The 15,093-nt window shown below is 41.0% G+C and overlaps 1 protein-coding gene across 1 annotated transcript in view; it reads left to right on the forward strand.

The window, feature by feature from the left end:
• LOC128232391 (uncharacterized) overlaps positions 1–15,093 on the forward strand; it is a 46,517-nt gene that overhangs the window by 17,350 nt on the left and 14,074 nt on the right. Inside the window, exons 8-13 of the mRNA XM_052945908.1 lie at positions 131–355; positions 518–688; positions 2,419–2,679; positions 2,883–3,093; positions 6,956–7,101; positions 8,370–8,486. Coding sequence (XP_052801868.1) covers positions 131–355; positions 518–688; positions 2,419–2,679; positions 2,883–3,093; positions 6,956–7,101; positions 8,370–8,486 — 1,131 coding nt within the window. The remainder of the gene's footprint in view (positions 1–130; positions 356–517; positions 689–2,418; positions 2,680–2,882; positions 3,094–6,955; positions 7,102–8,369; positions 8,487–15,093) is intronic.

Genomic DNA, 15,093 nt, shown 5'->3' on the forward strand with positions numbered 1-15,093 from the left:
CTCCACCACAGCTTGTCACACCTCCTCCGCAGCCTGTCACACCTCCTCCACAGCTGTTCGATTTATAAGTTGACTTAAGTTGAGTTAATACAAATACTAACTAGTTATTTGTATGCATGCCCGTTCACAGATACTGCAAACTCGGATATATCTGCGGCGACGGAGACAGTGGTAGTAGACGACTACTCGAATAAGACGGGGCTATGGAACTGCACCATCACGGTCCCCGGGGAGTCTAAGGCAATGTGGGTGTGTGCCACGCTGGACCGCCTCCATACTATCGGCTGTGAGGCCGTCCACTTCTATGAGCAGGCACCGGCAGTTATAGACAACGAGGCAATCTTCAGCGCCATGGGTAAACAATGCGAGATGTTTTGTAGTCATATAAAAGAGTATAAATATTATAAAATCCTGTTGCATGTATACACAAAAAACGTCACGTAGTAGCGATAGACATGAGAAAAACACTTTTGGTAAGGGTATTTTTCCCTTATATACACCATTCAAATCCAATCAGGTGACTCGCTGAAGATAGCGTTTAACAAGAGGGTAGAAAATAGCCCCGCCGACGGATGTGATGCATACTTCGACGATACTTCTGCTTTTGGTGGACCGGCCGTGTGTCGTTTCAACGCTGAAGCGACTGAGCTCACCGTCATGTTCGGCGACGGATCTACAATTCTGCCAGGTCAGTAAGTTTTTTAAACTGAGAACGTGTCAACCTTGTTATTTATGAAGAACTGCCAATGATAAACGTGCGTTGGATACATCCATTCGTCACAGGACGTCGGATTTTTCGTGTTCTAATATATATCCGACATACTGACCAAAGTCCAACGTCGACGTCAGATTTGATGTCGCTTTTTTGAAAATTATTGGAAGCTACGTGAACAGCCCCGACCCCCCGTTTGCACCGACTATCCCCAACCCTGACAACCCTTCCTTTTGCCCACGCCCCCTCCCTTTCCTCACACACGCACACATACACACACGCACACACATGCTTTGCTTTTTTATAATATTTTGGTAAGCAAAAATTAAGGGCAAAACTTTATCGCAAAATATGAATATTTTACCAATCCATGAACGATTTCCCTAAATACTAGTATATAATTACTGTGCCATTCACACGGAAGTGTTTTTTTTTCGTAAAGCTCGTTATTTTTCAACCGATTTTCTCCAAATAACTTTCTTTCGTTTCAGAACAAAACAAGGATTAAGTTAATATACAATATATAACTTCTTATATTTTGCAACAATAAAGTGGACATTTGAAACTCTAACTTTGAGACGCACCCGGTCAACATAATCAACCCACTATCTGAATATGTCTCACATTTCAGCCCTTCCAATGCCCATTTCACAGTGTAGAGGTTTCTGCTTCAGACATGTCTTAAATGGTTATAAATACCATCTCGTGGAGAGGTATACCCATTCTTGTTGGTACATTAGTAGGCATTTATTCACGAAGAAGCCTTTTAAGCAAATACGATGCAAAAGAATATTCGTATGTAAACAATCTTAAGCTTATTTGATAACAATACACATGCTCACCACGTGAGGGTTCTATTCAAGCATAACAAGAATCAATCCAGCCCCATTGTGGCTACAATATAATAAATACATCATCTGTACTAAACAAACCTTAGTAAGGCTTTAGTCTACCACACAGTGACCAATATATTCAATAAGAGTTAAAATTTCGCCCAATTAGTGCCAAATAAAAGTCCTTGAGAGCTGATTTCATGTATATTACTAGAATGTTGATCATTCAGAGAAAAACAATGTCCAACTATGCCCTTTACGGCTTCACCAATTGACCATCTTTTTCTTGAACTTTACTCATTCTATGCATATTCTATGCACGACATTGTCTCGCTATGGCCTTTCAATGTTCCTGAAGTTTCCAATAAATCCAGGTGCGGTTACAAAGCACACAACGCGCCATACTTTCCAATTTTGAAAATGGCCATCTCCATCAATGGGCAAGAAAGTCAATCAAGTTACCATTGCAACGTAACCAAAGGTGAAGATATAACATGTTTTGTTCTGCTTGAAATATGTTAATGTATCAAATCTATATATTGTACAAGTAGTATCAACAGGTTATTCTTTTGTCTAGTTTTTCCATTGGTTACTATTCATTCTTGTATAAATATTGACCAATCAATGCACATTTTGGATAACTAAGACCAAACCAAAAGAATAACCAGTGTTAAACATGTAAAACACGCTATTTATCGCTGCAGGTGCCCAGTTTTGGACTTGAATTGTGAAAGAGTCCCTATTGGGCATACCTTACCGTTACACTCCTTTTATCAGAAATAGTAGTGTCGCAGTTAGACAAGAGTATCCGACGGTGTATGGTGAGGTACCTTATTCTGTTTAACATTGTTCTCTTCTCTTGCTGGTGTTCAGGTATGACTATCGATCTTAAAGATGGATTGCAGCCCGAGGAGGGCCAGTTCAAGCGTTCAACGCCCAATATCACCTTAAGCTTAGTGTCAAGGCAGGGGGAGGACGTGCCAAACGCCATCCAGATTGCGAAGCGCGGTTTCTGGCCCACCACTCTAACCCTCGAGGCCCAGGGCAACGTCACTTTGGAGATCGTTATTGTGTTTGCGCCCGGCGACCGTCAGCCGGCTTCTGTGGTCTGGATGCTTAACGGCGCTGTTGTTGGTGAGACACTTATATATTCAAACTTATTTGTGTATAAACGTTGGTATATGTATCCACAAAACCATAACTGGGCATGCTATGTGGAAATGTGGACGTCCAAACAAACTTATTTACTTTTGATTAACTGAATTATGTTTGTGTGTAAGGGTTATAGGTTATTACTACAGTTTAAAATCATCTTGTAAAAAGGGGTCTCTTTTTAGAAGCTGTTGCGGATGAGATGGAGATGACGGTGAACATCACTTCCGGTAACGAGTTCCTTGTGACTGTGACGGCCAAGGATTTTTTAAATGGCACGGCGTTCATTAGCCACACCATCCGGAAGGTGGACATCGCCCTGCCTAACGTAATCCTGAAGCCCGCGGGTGTTCTATTCCTCCCTTCTGGAGGGATCCAGATATACCCAAATACTGCGTAAGCGATATAACCCAATAGGAAGAGATATAACCCAATACTATGTAAACGATTTTATTCATTACTCTGTAAAAGGTATAACCCAAAACTATGCAAGAGATACGAGGGGATATAACGAAAAACTATGTAAGAAATATAACCCAATACTCTGTAAGAGATATAACCCAATATTCTGTAAGAGATATAACCCAACACTTTTGAGGAGATATAACCCAAAACTATGGAGGAGATATAACCCAATACTCTGTAAGAGATATAACCCAATTCTCCGTAAGAGATATAACCCAGTACTCTGTAAGAGATATAACTAAATACTATGTAAGAGATATAACCCAGTACTCTGAAAGAGATATAACTAAATACTATGTAAGAGATATAACCCAATACTCTGTAAGAGATGTAACCCAATACTCTGCAAGAGATATAACCCAATACTTTGTAAGAGATATAACCCAACACTATGCAGGAGATATAACCACAAACTATGTAAGAGATATAACCCAATACTCTGTAAGAGAAGTAGCCCAATACTATGTAAGAGAAGTAGCCCAATACTCTGTAAGAGAAGTAGCCCAATACTCTGTAAGAGAAGTAGCCCAATACTCTGTAAGAGATATACCCGAATACTCTGTAAGAGAAGTAGCCCAATACTCTGTAAGAGAAGTAGCCCAATACTCTGTAAGAGAAGTAGCCCAATACTCTGTAACCTACAACATCAATACTCTGCAAGAGATATACCCCGATGTTTAGTAAGTATACTCTCAAAGAAATAATCACGTTGGCAAGATACCTTGGTAAACAAAAGTTTCTGCCTAGTCAAGCACAGAGAGTCTTTCCGAGCAGGTACACAGCGATGTTATAAAGTTAAAGTTAAGAAAATGGTCGATATTTCATCGTTGAAAACGGTCATTATATCGACGTTGTTTCAAGGTTTTTTTCAACGTTGAAATAGCCACATTTTGTATGTTCCTTTAAATACGTGTACAATATATTGCAACATTTCTTTAACAAAAACTGTTTAAATGTAAACATGTTACAATACTGTATGCTGTTGTAACATTAAATAAAAAGTTGTGTACATATATGTACAACTCTATGTACGTAATTGATCAATGATGACTATACTGGTTACCAGTATTCTTCAAAAGTTTAACCGCCATGATAGCTCAATGGTAAAGCGTTTGCTTCGGGTCTGGAAGGTCACGGGTTCAAACCCCGGTTAAATATTATAACAATAACCCCCTTGTCCTAGCGCCGGTCTTAAAAGGGTTGTACTGGGTAAAAAAGTGTACTCAGTACTGGTTGAACCCAAGAAAGTTTTATCTCGTGTAACGGTGCTTTGCACTGACCATATTAAAAACTAAGCTTTGTGGGCATCCACGGTACTTTCTTCCGTTGCACATCAAACATACCATGGGAAGATTTGCTGACAAAATCTCATTTATATGAATATTCATGAGGCACGCACGGTAACTCTTTTTAAAATGTAATCGCATGTAAATATTAAATACTCTTCAATAACCCTATACTTTCAGCTGTATCCGTTGATTTAAATTTTGTAGTGACCGGGTTCAATTCGAACTTTCGCCAGAATACCCTTTTTACGTAAAAACATAATTATGTGTGTCTGTGCATATGTGAAAGTCAGATTTCCAGAGTTTCCTTGTGAAACCAATGAAACTGCCTTATAAATTATTGATGATTACGATTTTTTCTTAGACAAATCACGTATATACCCAAATACTGTTAAGAAGATTTGCCCCAATACTGTATTAGAGATATACCCCAATACTGTGTAATAGATAAACCCCAATACTGTGTAATATATATACCCCAATACCGTGCAATAAATAAACACCAATACTGTGTAATATGTATACCCAGATACCGTGTAATAGATATACCACAATACGGTGTAATATATATACCCGAATACTGTCTAATAGATATACCGTAATACTGTGAGGGAGATATTACCAAATACTGTGTAGGAAATATAACCCAATACTGTGTAGGAGATATGGCCCAATACTGTGTAATATATAAACCCAAATATTGTGTAGGAGATAGAACCCAATATTGTGTTTGAGATATTACCCAATACTGTGTAGGAGATATAACCCAATACTGTGTAATAAATATACCCCAATACTGTGTAGGAGACATAACCCAACACTGTGTAATATATATATACACCAATACTGTGTAGGAGATATTCCCCAATATTGTGTTGGAGATATCAACCAATATTGTGTAATATATATATACCCCAATACTGTGTAGGAGATAAAACACAATACTGTGTAATACATATACCCCAGTTTTGTGTTGGAGATATACCCAAAATACTGTGTTGGAGGTATACCCCAATACTGTGTAATAGATATACCCCAATACTGTGTAGGAGATATAACCCAATACTGTGTAATATATATATATATCCCCTTAACTGTGTAGGAGATATAACTCAATACTGTGTAATAGATATTACCCAATACTGTGTAGGAGGTATTACCCAATACTGTGTAGGAGGTATAACCCAATACTGTGTAATATATATACCCCAATACTGTGTAGGAGATGTAACCCAACACTGTGTAGGAGGTATTACCCAATACTGGGTAGGAGGTATAACCCAATACTGTGTAATATATATACCCCAACACTGTGAAGGAGGTGTAACCCAATACAGCGTAGGAGATATAACCCAATACTGTGTAGGAGATATAATCCAATACTGTGTAGGAGATATAATCCAATACTGTGTAGGAGATATCGCCCAATACTGTGTAGGAGATATCACCAAATAATGGGTAGGAGATATTACGCAATACAGTGTAGGAGATATTACCCAATACTGTGTAGGAGATATAATCCAATACTGTGTAGGAGATATAACCCAATACTCGGTAGGAGATATTACCGAATACTGTGTAGGAGGTATAACCCAATACTGTGTTGGAGATAATACCCAATACTGTGTAGGAGATATTACCCAATATTCTGTTGGAGATATTACCCAATACTGCGTAGGAGATATTACCCAATATTGTGTTGGAGATATTACCCAATACTGCGTTGGAGATATAATCCTATATTGTGTTGGAGATATAACCCAACACTGCGTTGGAGATATAACCCAATATTGCGTTGGAGATATTACCCAATACTGTGGTGGAGATATAACCCAATATTGTGTAAAATATATATACCCCAATACTGTGAAGGAGATAAAACACAATACTGTGTAATACATATACCCCAATTTTGTGTTGAAGATATACCCAAAATACTGTGTTGGAGGTCTACCCCAATACTGTGTAATAGATATACCCCAATACTGTGTAGGAGATATAACCCAATACTGTGTAATATATATACCCCCTTAACTGTGTAGGCGATATAACCCAATACTGTTGAATAGATATACCCCAATACCGTGTTTGAGATTAACTCAATTACTATGTTGGAGATAAACCCCAATACTGTGTTGGAAATAAATCACAACAATGTGTTATAGATATAACCAAATACTGTCTAAGTAATATACCCCAAGACTTAATAAGGAATAAAACCTCACACTGTGTAAGATATTTGCGCCAACACTATGTTATATTTTGTAAGCACAATTTGTGATGTTTTGAACACAATTGCCACCCATTCTGCTGTATAACTTTATAAGTGAAAAGTTTGTTTACATATATTTAACTGAACTGAGTTGTAATGTTCTAATACCCAATACCAATGTGTGTTGGTCTAAAGCAGTTAATAGAGGTAATCAACCAAAACATAGCAATACAGACGAACAAATGTAAAAGGTAGGATAATGCTTTCTTGCCCTTCAAAAACTGTCTCTGAATAGGTTCGGTATCGGAACGCGAATAGAGTACACATCAACGGACGGTTCAGGGCTCGATGCTTTCCGGTTCCGGTGGCGGAGAGACGGCATCATCGTGCCTGGGGAGTACAGGCACATTGCCAAGAAAAGCGATATTACCATCAACATGTGTACGTACGCATATCAATTTGATATTCAGTATGCTTTTACCGAACATAGGTTAATTTTGCAACGATTTTGATAAGGCCTAATTTACAAATCAGTATTATTCATGTAATACGTACTATAGCATATCAATCGGAATATTCTTAAGTCTATTGAATGTATATATGAAAGACACAATTGTTTACACTCGTTCATAAGACGGTACGTATAATAGTTTCACCTGCGGCATAGGGCGTCCAGTAGTTTGTCCTATCAATGAGTTGAGAAACATGTGTCCAATCGACACCAAATTTGGTCGGTATGTGAATGGGCATAATATCTCGAACAAGTTCGATATGGAGGCCTATCGCTTTAGTCTCAAAAAAGCTATCGCCCTTTTATTATAGAATTTACCTAAAATCAATCTTGTCCGACCAATAGATTCAAATCCTTCGTCCAATCATCCCAAAGTTTGATCAGAATGCGTATAAGCATAACATCGTGGACAAGTTTGATAACTAGTCATATCGCTCAAAACTCTCGAGAGTTATTGCCCTTTAATTATAGAAATTACCAATAATCCGTCTTGTCCGATCAATAATTTTAACGCCTTCATGCAATAATCCAAACATTTGATCAGAATGTGAATTGGCATAGTATCATGGACAAGTTCGATTACCAGCCGTATCGCTCAAGTCACTTGCCGTTTAATTATAGGAATAACTTACAATCGTTATTCAATTTGGTAAGAATTTATGTTGGCTTAATATCTTCGACAAGTTCGATAACCAGCTATACCATTCGAGTCACTTGTGAGTTATCTCTCATTAATTATAGAAATGACCTGAAGTCGGTATTGTCCGTTCAACAACGTTAGAAGCCTTTGCCCGATCATCAACACATTTAGACAATATGTTTATTGGGCAAAATATTTCGATCAGGGTAACAATCTAGAGCTATGGCCCTCGAAATTGCAAGAACTGTAATTACAGTGTCCACTTTCTAAATTTGACTAACATACCATCAATTGTCACCAAAATTGGTGTCCTAAAAGTAGGACGGACGTACTTTGCAACAATTGGAGCATTTGTCTATAATCGAGACATTAATGAGCTTAAGGCTTGTCACCGATACCTGAATGTTCAATAGGATCAGTAGTTTAAACAAACTGTCGTGATTAAAAACCAGAACTGGCATAAGTATAACCTATACCACTAGACCAAACTCACCATCTGAATAATCTATGAAGTATGCCATCGACCCGTCCCGAAGTTCACCTTTTGGCTTATTTCAGGTGGTGACGAGGTGGTGTACTCCCTAGAGGTAGCACTTATTGAGGATACTTCCGTAAAGGTTGCATATGAGATCCCCTTCATCGTCGGGTGCCGAAACCCCATTCCTATCATAAAAGGTACGAAACACAATGTGACCGCGCACCCACATCACAACCATAACAGGTAGGCTACGCACTGAGAACTCGCAACCCTGTCCCCATCAATTCAGATAGGATATACATTGTGTACCCGAATCGCCGCTCTCATCACTACAGGTAGGCTATACACGGTGAACTCACAACAATGTCCACAACTTTACGGCTAGACCACAAGCTATGAACTCGCAACTACGTCCTCATCATAACGTATAGGCCAAATATACACTGTTTACTAGCAACTCTATCCCAATTATTACAGGAACGCTGCACACTGAAAACTCGCAACCCTTTCCCTATCAATACGAATAGACTACACACTGTGAACTTGCAACAAATTTACACATCATTAAGTGAAGTCTATACACTGTGTACTTGTAACCCTGTCCCCATTATAGCATATGAAATACACTTTGAACTCACATCCCTGTCCCCATCATTATTGATAGGCAATGCACTGTGAACTCACATCCCCGTCTCCATCATTAAGGATATGCTATACACTGTGAGATACGGATAGGCTATACACTGTGAACTCACTACCCTGTCCCCATCATTACGGATAGTCACTACACTGTGAGCCCACAACTCTGTCCCCATAGTTACGGATAGGCTATACACATGGAACAAACAACAATGTTCCCGTCATAACGGATAGGCTATACACCGTGAACTCACAACCCTGTCCCCGTCATGAAGGATATGCTATACACTGTGAGCTCACAACCCTGTCCCCATAGTTACGGATAGGCTATACAGTATGAACTCACAACCCTGTCCCTATCATTACGGATAGTCACTACACTGTGAGCTCACAACCCTGTCACCATAGTTACGGATAGGCTATACACTGTGAACTCACAACCTTGTCCCCAACATTACGGATAGGCTATACACTGTCAACTCACAACCTTGTCATCATAGTTATGGATAGGTTATACATTCCGAACTCACAACCGTGTCCCCGTTATTGCGGATAGGCTATACTCTGTGAACTCACAACCCTGTCCCCGTCATTACGGATAGGCTATACACTGTGAACTCACAACCCTGTCCCCATCATTACGGATAGGCTACACACACGGAAAAAACAACCATATTCCCGTCATTGCGGATAGGCTATACACTGTGAACTGACATATCTGTCCCCGTCACTACGAATAGGCTATATACTTTGAACTCACAACCCTGTCCCCAGCATTGCGAATGGGTTATACACTGTGAAGTAACAACCCTGTCCCTATCATTACGGATAGGTTATGCACTGTGAGCTCACAACTCTGTCCCAAACATTACGGATAGGCTATACACTGTGAACTTACACTCCTGTCCCCATAATTATGGATAGGCTACACACTGTGAACTCACACTCCTGTCCCCATCATTACGGATAGGCTATACACTGGGTACTCACAACCCTGTCCACATCATTGCGAATAGGCTATACACTGTGAAATCAAAACACTGTCCCCATCATTACGGATAGGTTATACACTGTGAGCTCACAACACTGTCACCATCATTACGGATAGGCTATAGACCGTGAACTCACAACCCTGTCCCCATCATAACGGATAGGTTACACACATGGAACACACAACCCTGTCCCAAAAATTACGGATCGGCTTTACAATGTGAGCTCACAACCCTGTCCCCAACATTACGGATAGGCTATACACTGTGAGTTAACATCCAAGACCCCAACATTACGGATAGGCTATACACTGTGAACTCACAACCCTGTCCCCGTCATTACGTATAGGCTACACACTGCGAGCACACAACTCTGTCCACATAGTTATGAATAGGATATACATTGTGAATTCACAGCCCTGTCAGTATAGTTACGGATAGGCTATACACTGTGAACTCACAACCCTGTCCCCATAGTTACTGATAAGCTATACACTGTGAACTCACAACCTTATCACCATAGTTACGGATAGGCTATACAGTATGAACTCACAACCCTGTTCCCAACATTACGGATAGGTTATACACTGTGAACACACAACCCTATCCCCATAGTAACGGATAGGCCATACATACACTGTAAACTCACAATTCTGTCCCCGTAATTACGGATGGGCTATACACTGTGAACTCACAATCCTGTCCCCAGCATTACGAATAGGCTTTACACTGTGAAGTTCCAAACCTGTCCCCATCATTACGGATAGGCTATAAACATGGAACACACAACCCTGTCACCGTTATTACGGATAGTTTATACACTGTGAACTCACAGCTCTGTCCCCAACATTAAGGATAGGCTAAACACAGTGAGCTCACAACACCGTCCCCAACATTACGGGTAGGCTATACACTGTGAACTCACAACCTTGTCCCCAACATTACGGATAGGCTATACACTGTGAGCTCACAACCTTGTCCCCGTGATTAAAGATAGGCTATACACTGTGAACTCACAACCTTGTCCCCGTCATTAAGTATAGGCTATACACTGTGAGCTCACATCCCTGTCCCCGTCATTACGGAAAGGCTATACACTGTTTAACTCCCAAAACTTACCCCATCTATACGGATAGGGTATACACTGTGAGCTCACAACCCTGTCCCCATCATTACGGATAGGCTATACATTGTGAACTCCCAAACCTGGTCATATCATTACGGATAGGTTATACACATGGAACACACAACCCTCTCCCCGTAATTACGGATCGGCTATACACTGTGAACTCATAACCCTGTCCTGAACAATAAATATAAGCTATACACTTTCAGCCCAAAACCCCGTCCCAAACATTACGGATAGGCTAGACACTGTGAACTTAAAACCTTGTCCCCAACATTACGGATAGGCTATACACTCTGAGCTCAGAACCCTGTCCCCGTCATTAAGGATAGGCTATACACTTTGAGCTTACAACATTGTCCCCAACATTACGGATAGACTATACACTGTGAACTCACATCTCTGTCCCCGTCATTAAGGATAGGCTATACACTGTGAGCTCCCAACCATGTCCCCAACATTACGTATAGGTTATACACTGTGAGCTCAGAATCCTGTCCCCAACATTACGGGTAGGTTATACACGGTGAGCTCACAACCCTGTCCCCAACATTACGGATAGGTTATACACGGTGAGCTCAGAATCCTGTCCCCAACATTAAGGTTAGGTTATACACTGTGAGTTCACAACCCATTCCCCGTCATTAAGGATAGGCTATACACTGTGAACTCACAACCTTGTCCACGTCATTGCAAATAGGCTATAGACTGTGAACTCACAACCTTGTCCCCATAGTAACGGAAAGGTTTTACACTGTGAACACACAACCTTGTCCCGATAGTTACGTATAGGCTATACAATGTGAACTCACAAGCGTGTCCCCGTCATTAAGGATAGGCTATACACTTTGAGCTTACAACATTGTCCCCAACATTACGGATAGACTATACACTGTGAACTCACATCTCTGTCCCCGTCATTAAGGATAGGCTATACACTTTGAGCTTACAACATTGTCCCCAACATTACGGATAGACTATACACTGTGAACTCACATCTCTGTCCCCGTCATTACGGATAGGCTAGACACTGTGAACTTAAAACCTTGTCCCCAACATTACGGATAGGCTATACACTCTGAGCTCAGAACCCTGTCCCCGTCATTAAGGATAGGCTATACACTTTGAGCTTACAACATTGTCCCCAACATTACGGATAGACTACACACTGTGAACTCACATCTCTGTCCCCGTCATTAAGGATAGGCTATACACTGTGAGCTAACAACTCAGTCCCAAACATTACGGATAGGTTATACACGGTGAGCTCAGAATCCTGTCCCCAACATTACTTATAGGTTATACATGGTAAGCTCACAACCCTGTCCCCAACAATAAGGATAGACTATACACTTTGAGCTCACAACCCTGTCTCCAACATTACGGATAGGCTATACACTGTGAACTCACAACCTTGTCCCCAACATTACGGATAGGCTATTCACTGTTAGCTCAGAACCCTGTCCACGTCAATAAGGATAGGCTATACACTTTGAGCTCACAACCCTGTCCCCAACATTACGAATGGCTATAGACTGTGAGCTCACAACCATGTCCCCAACATTAAGGATAGGCTATACACTGTGAGCTCACAACCCAGTCCCCGTCATTACGGATAGACTATACACTGTGAACTCACAACCCTGTCCCCAACATTACGAATAGGCTATACACTGTGAGCTCAAAACCCTGTCACCATAGTTACGGATAGGCTATACACTGTGAACTCACATTTTTGTCCCCATTATTACGGATAGGCTATACACTATGAACTCACAACCCTGTCCCTATCATTTATAATAGGCTATACACTGTGAAACAACAACCCTGTCCCGAACATTACGGAAAGGCTATACACTGTGAGCTCCCAACCCCGTCCCCAACATAACGGATAGGCTATACACTGGGAACTCACAACCTTGTCCCCAATATTACGGATAGACTATACACTGTGAACTCACATATCTGTCCCCGTCATTAAGGATATGCTATACACTGTGAGCTCCCAAACCATGTCCCCAACATCACGGATAGGTTATACACTGTGAGCTCAGAATCCTGTCCCCAACATTACGGGTAGGTTATACACGGTGAGCTCACAACCCTGTCCCCAACATTACGGATAGGTTATACACGGTGAGCTCAGAATCCTGTCCCCAACATTAAGGTTAGGTTATACACTGTGAGTTCACAACCCATTCCCCGTCATTAAGGATAGGCTATACACTGTGAACTCACAACCTTGTCCCCGTCATTACGGATAGGCTATACACTGTGAGCTCACAACCTTGTCCAAGTCATTGCAAATAGGCTATAGACTGTGAACTCACAACCTTGTCCCCATAGTAACGGAAAGGTTTTACACTGTGAACACACAACCTTGTCCCGATAGTTACGTATAGGCTATACACTGTGAACTCACAAGCGTGTCCCCAACATTTCGGATAGGTTACACACTGTGAGCTCACAACCCTGTCCCCGTCATTAAGGATAGGCTATACACTGTGAGCTCTCAACCCTGTCCCCAAAATTACGGATAGGCTATACACTGTGAGCTCACAACCTTCTCCCCGTCATTACGGATAGGCTATACACTGTGAACTCACAAACTTTGTCCCCGTCATTGCGAATAGGCTATAGACTGTGAAATCACAACCTTGTCCCCATAGTAACGTATAGGTTTTACACTGTGAACACACAATCTTGTCCCCATAGTTACGGATCGGTTTTACACTGTGAACACAAAACCCTGTCCCCATAGTTACGGATAGGCTATACACAGTAAACTCACATCCCTGTCCCCAACATTACAAATAGGCTATACATTGTGAGCTCACAACCCTGCCCCCATAGTTACGGATAGGCTATACACTGTGAACAATTCTTTCACCGTCATTACGGACAGGCTATATACTGTGAGCTCATAATTCTGTCACTATCATTACGGATAGGCTATACACTTTGAACTCACAACCCTGTCCGCAACATTACGGATAGGTTATACACTGTCAGCTCACACTCCTGTCCCCAGCATTACGGATCGGCTATACACTGTGAGCTCACTACCCTGTCCCCAACATTACGGATAGGTTATACACTGTGAGCTCACAACCCCCTCCCCCACATTACGGATAGGTTATACATTGTGAGCTCACAAACCTGTCCCCAACATTACGGATAGTTTATACTCTGTCAGCTCACAACACTGTCCCCAACATAACGGATCGGCTATACACTGTGAGATCACAACCCTGTCCCCAACATTACGGATAGGTTATACACTGTGAGCTCACAACCCTGTCCCCAACATTACGGATTGGTTATACACTGTGAGTTCACAACCCTGTCCCCAACATTACGGATAGGATATACACTGTGAACACACAACCCTGTCCCCATCATTACGGATAGGTTATACACTGTGAGCTCACAACCCTGTCCCCAAAATTACGTATAGGTTATACACTGTGGACACACAACCCTGTCCCCAACATTACGGATTGGTTATACACTGTGAACTCACAACCCTGTCCCCAACGTTACGGATAGGTTTTACATGGTGAGCTCAGAATCCTGACCCCAACATTACGGATAGGCTATACACCTTGAGCTCGTTACACCGTCCAAATCGTTACCAAAATGGTATACACTGTGATTGTGCAACAAAGCTTCCTAAATTATAGGTCAGCTTTCCGCTTTGCAATTTCAACACACTTCCGATAAGTATTCAATATGATTCATTGACACATCAAAGCTGTAAGCCTTAAGAAATAAATTGCAAAATAGATCTTCGTAAAAATATTTAGGTGTGTATGTTAAACATGAAAGCATGAAGACCTTACTTGAATACTTTAAATGTGTACCCAGAACTTGCTATAAAATGTAAACTGTTAAACACCATTACACCTAGACCTTTCCATAACACGTTAATTGTTAAACGTCATTGCATAAAGACCTAACCATAACACGTAAATTGCTAAACGCCATTGCATATAGACCTTTCCATAACACGTTAATTGTTAAACGCCATTGCATATAGACCTTAGCATA

This window comes from Mya arenaria, chromosome 4, assembly GCF_026914265.1.
Source record: "Mya arenaria isolate MELC-2E11 chromosome 4, ASM2691426v1".
Lineage (NCBI taxonomy): Eukaryota > Metazoa > Mollusca > Bivalvia > Myida > Myidae > Mya > Mya arenaria.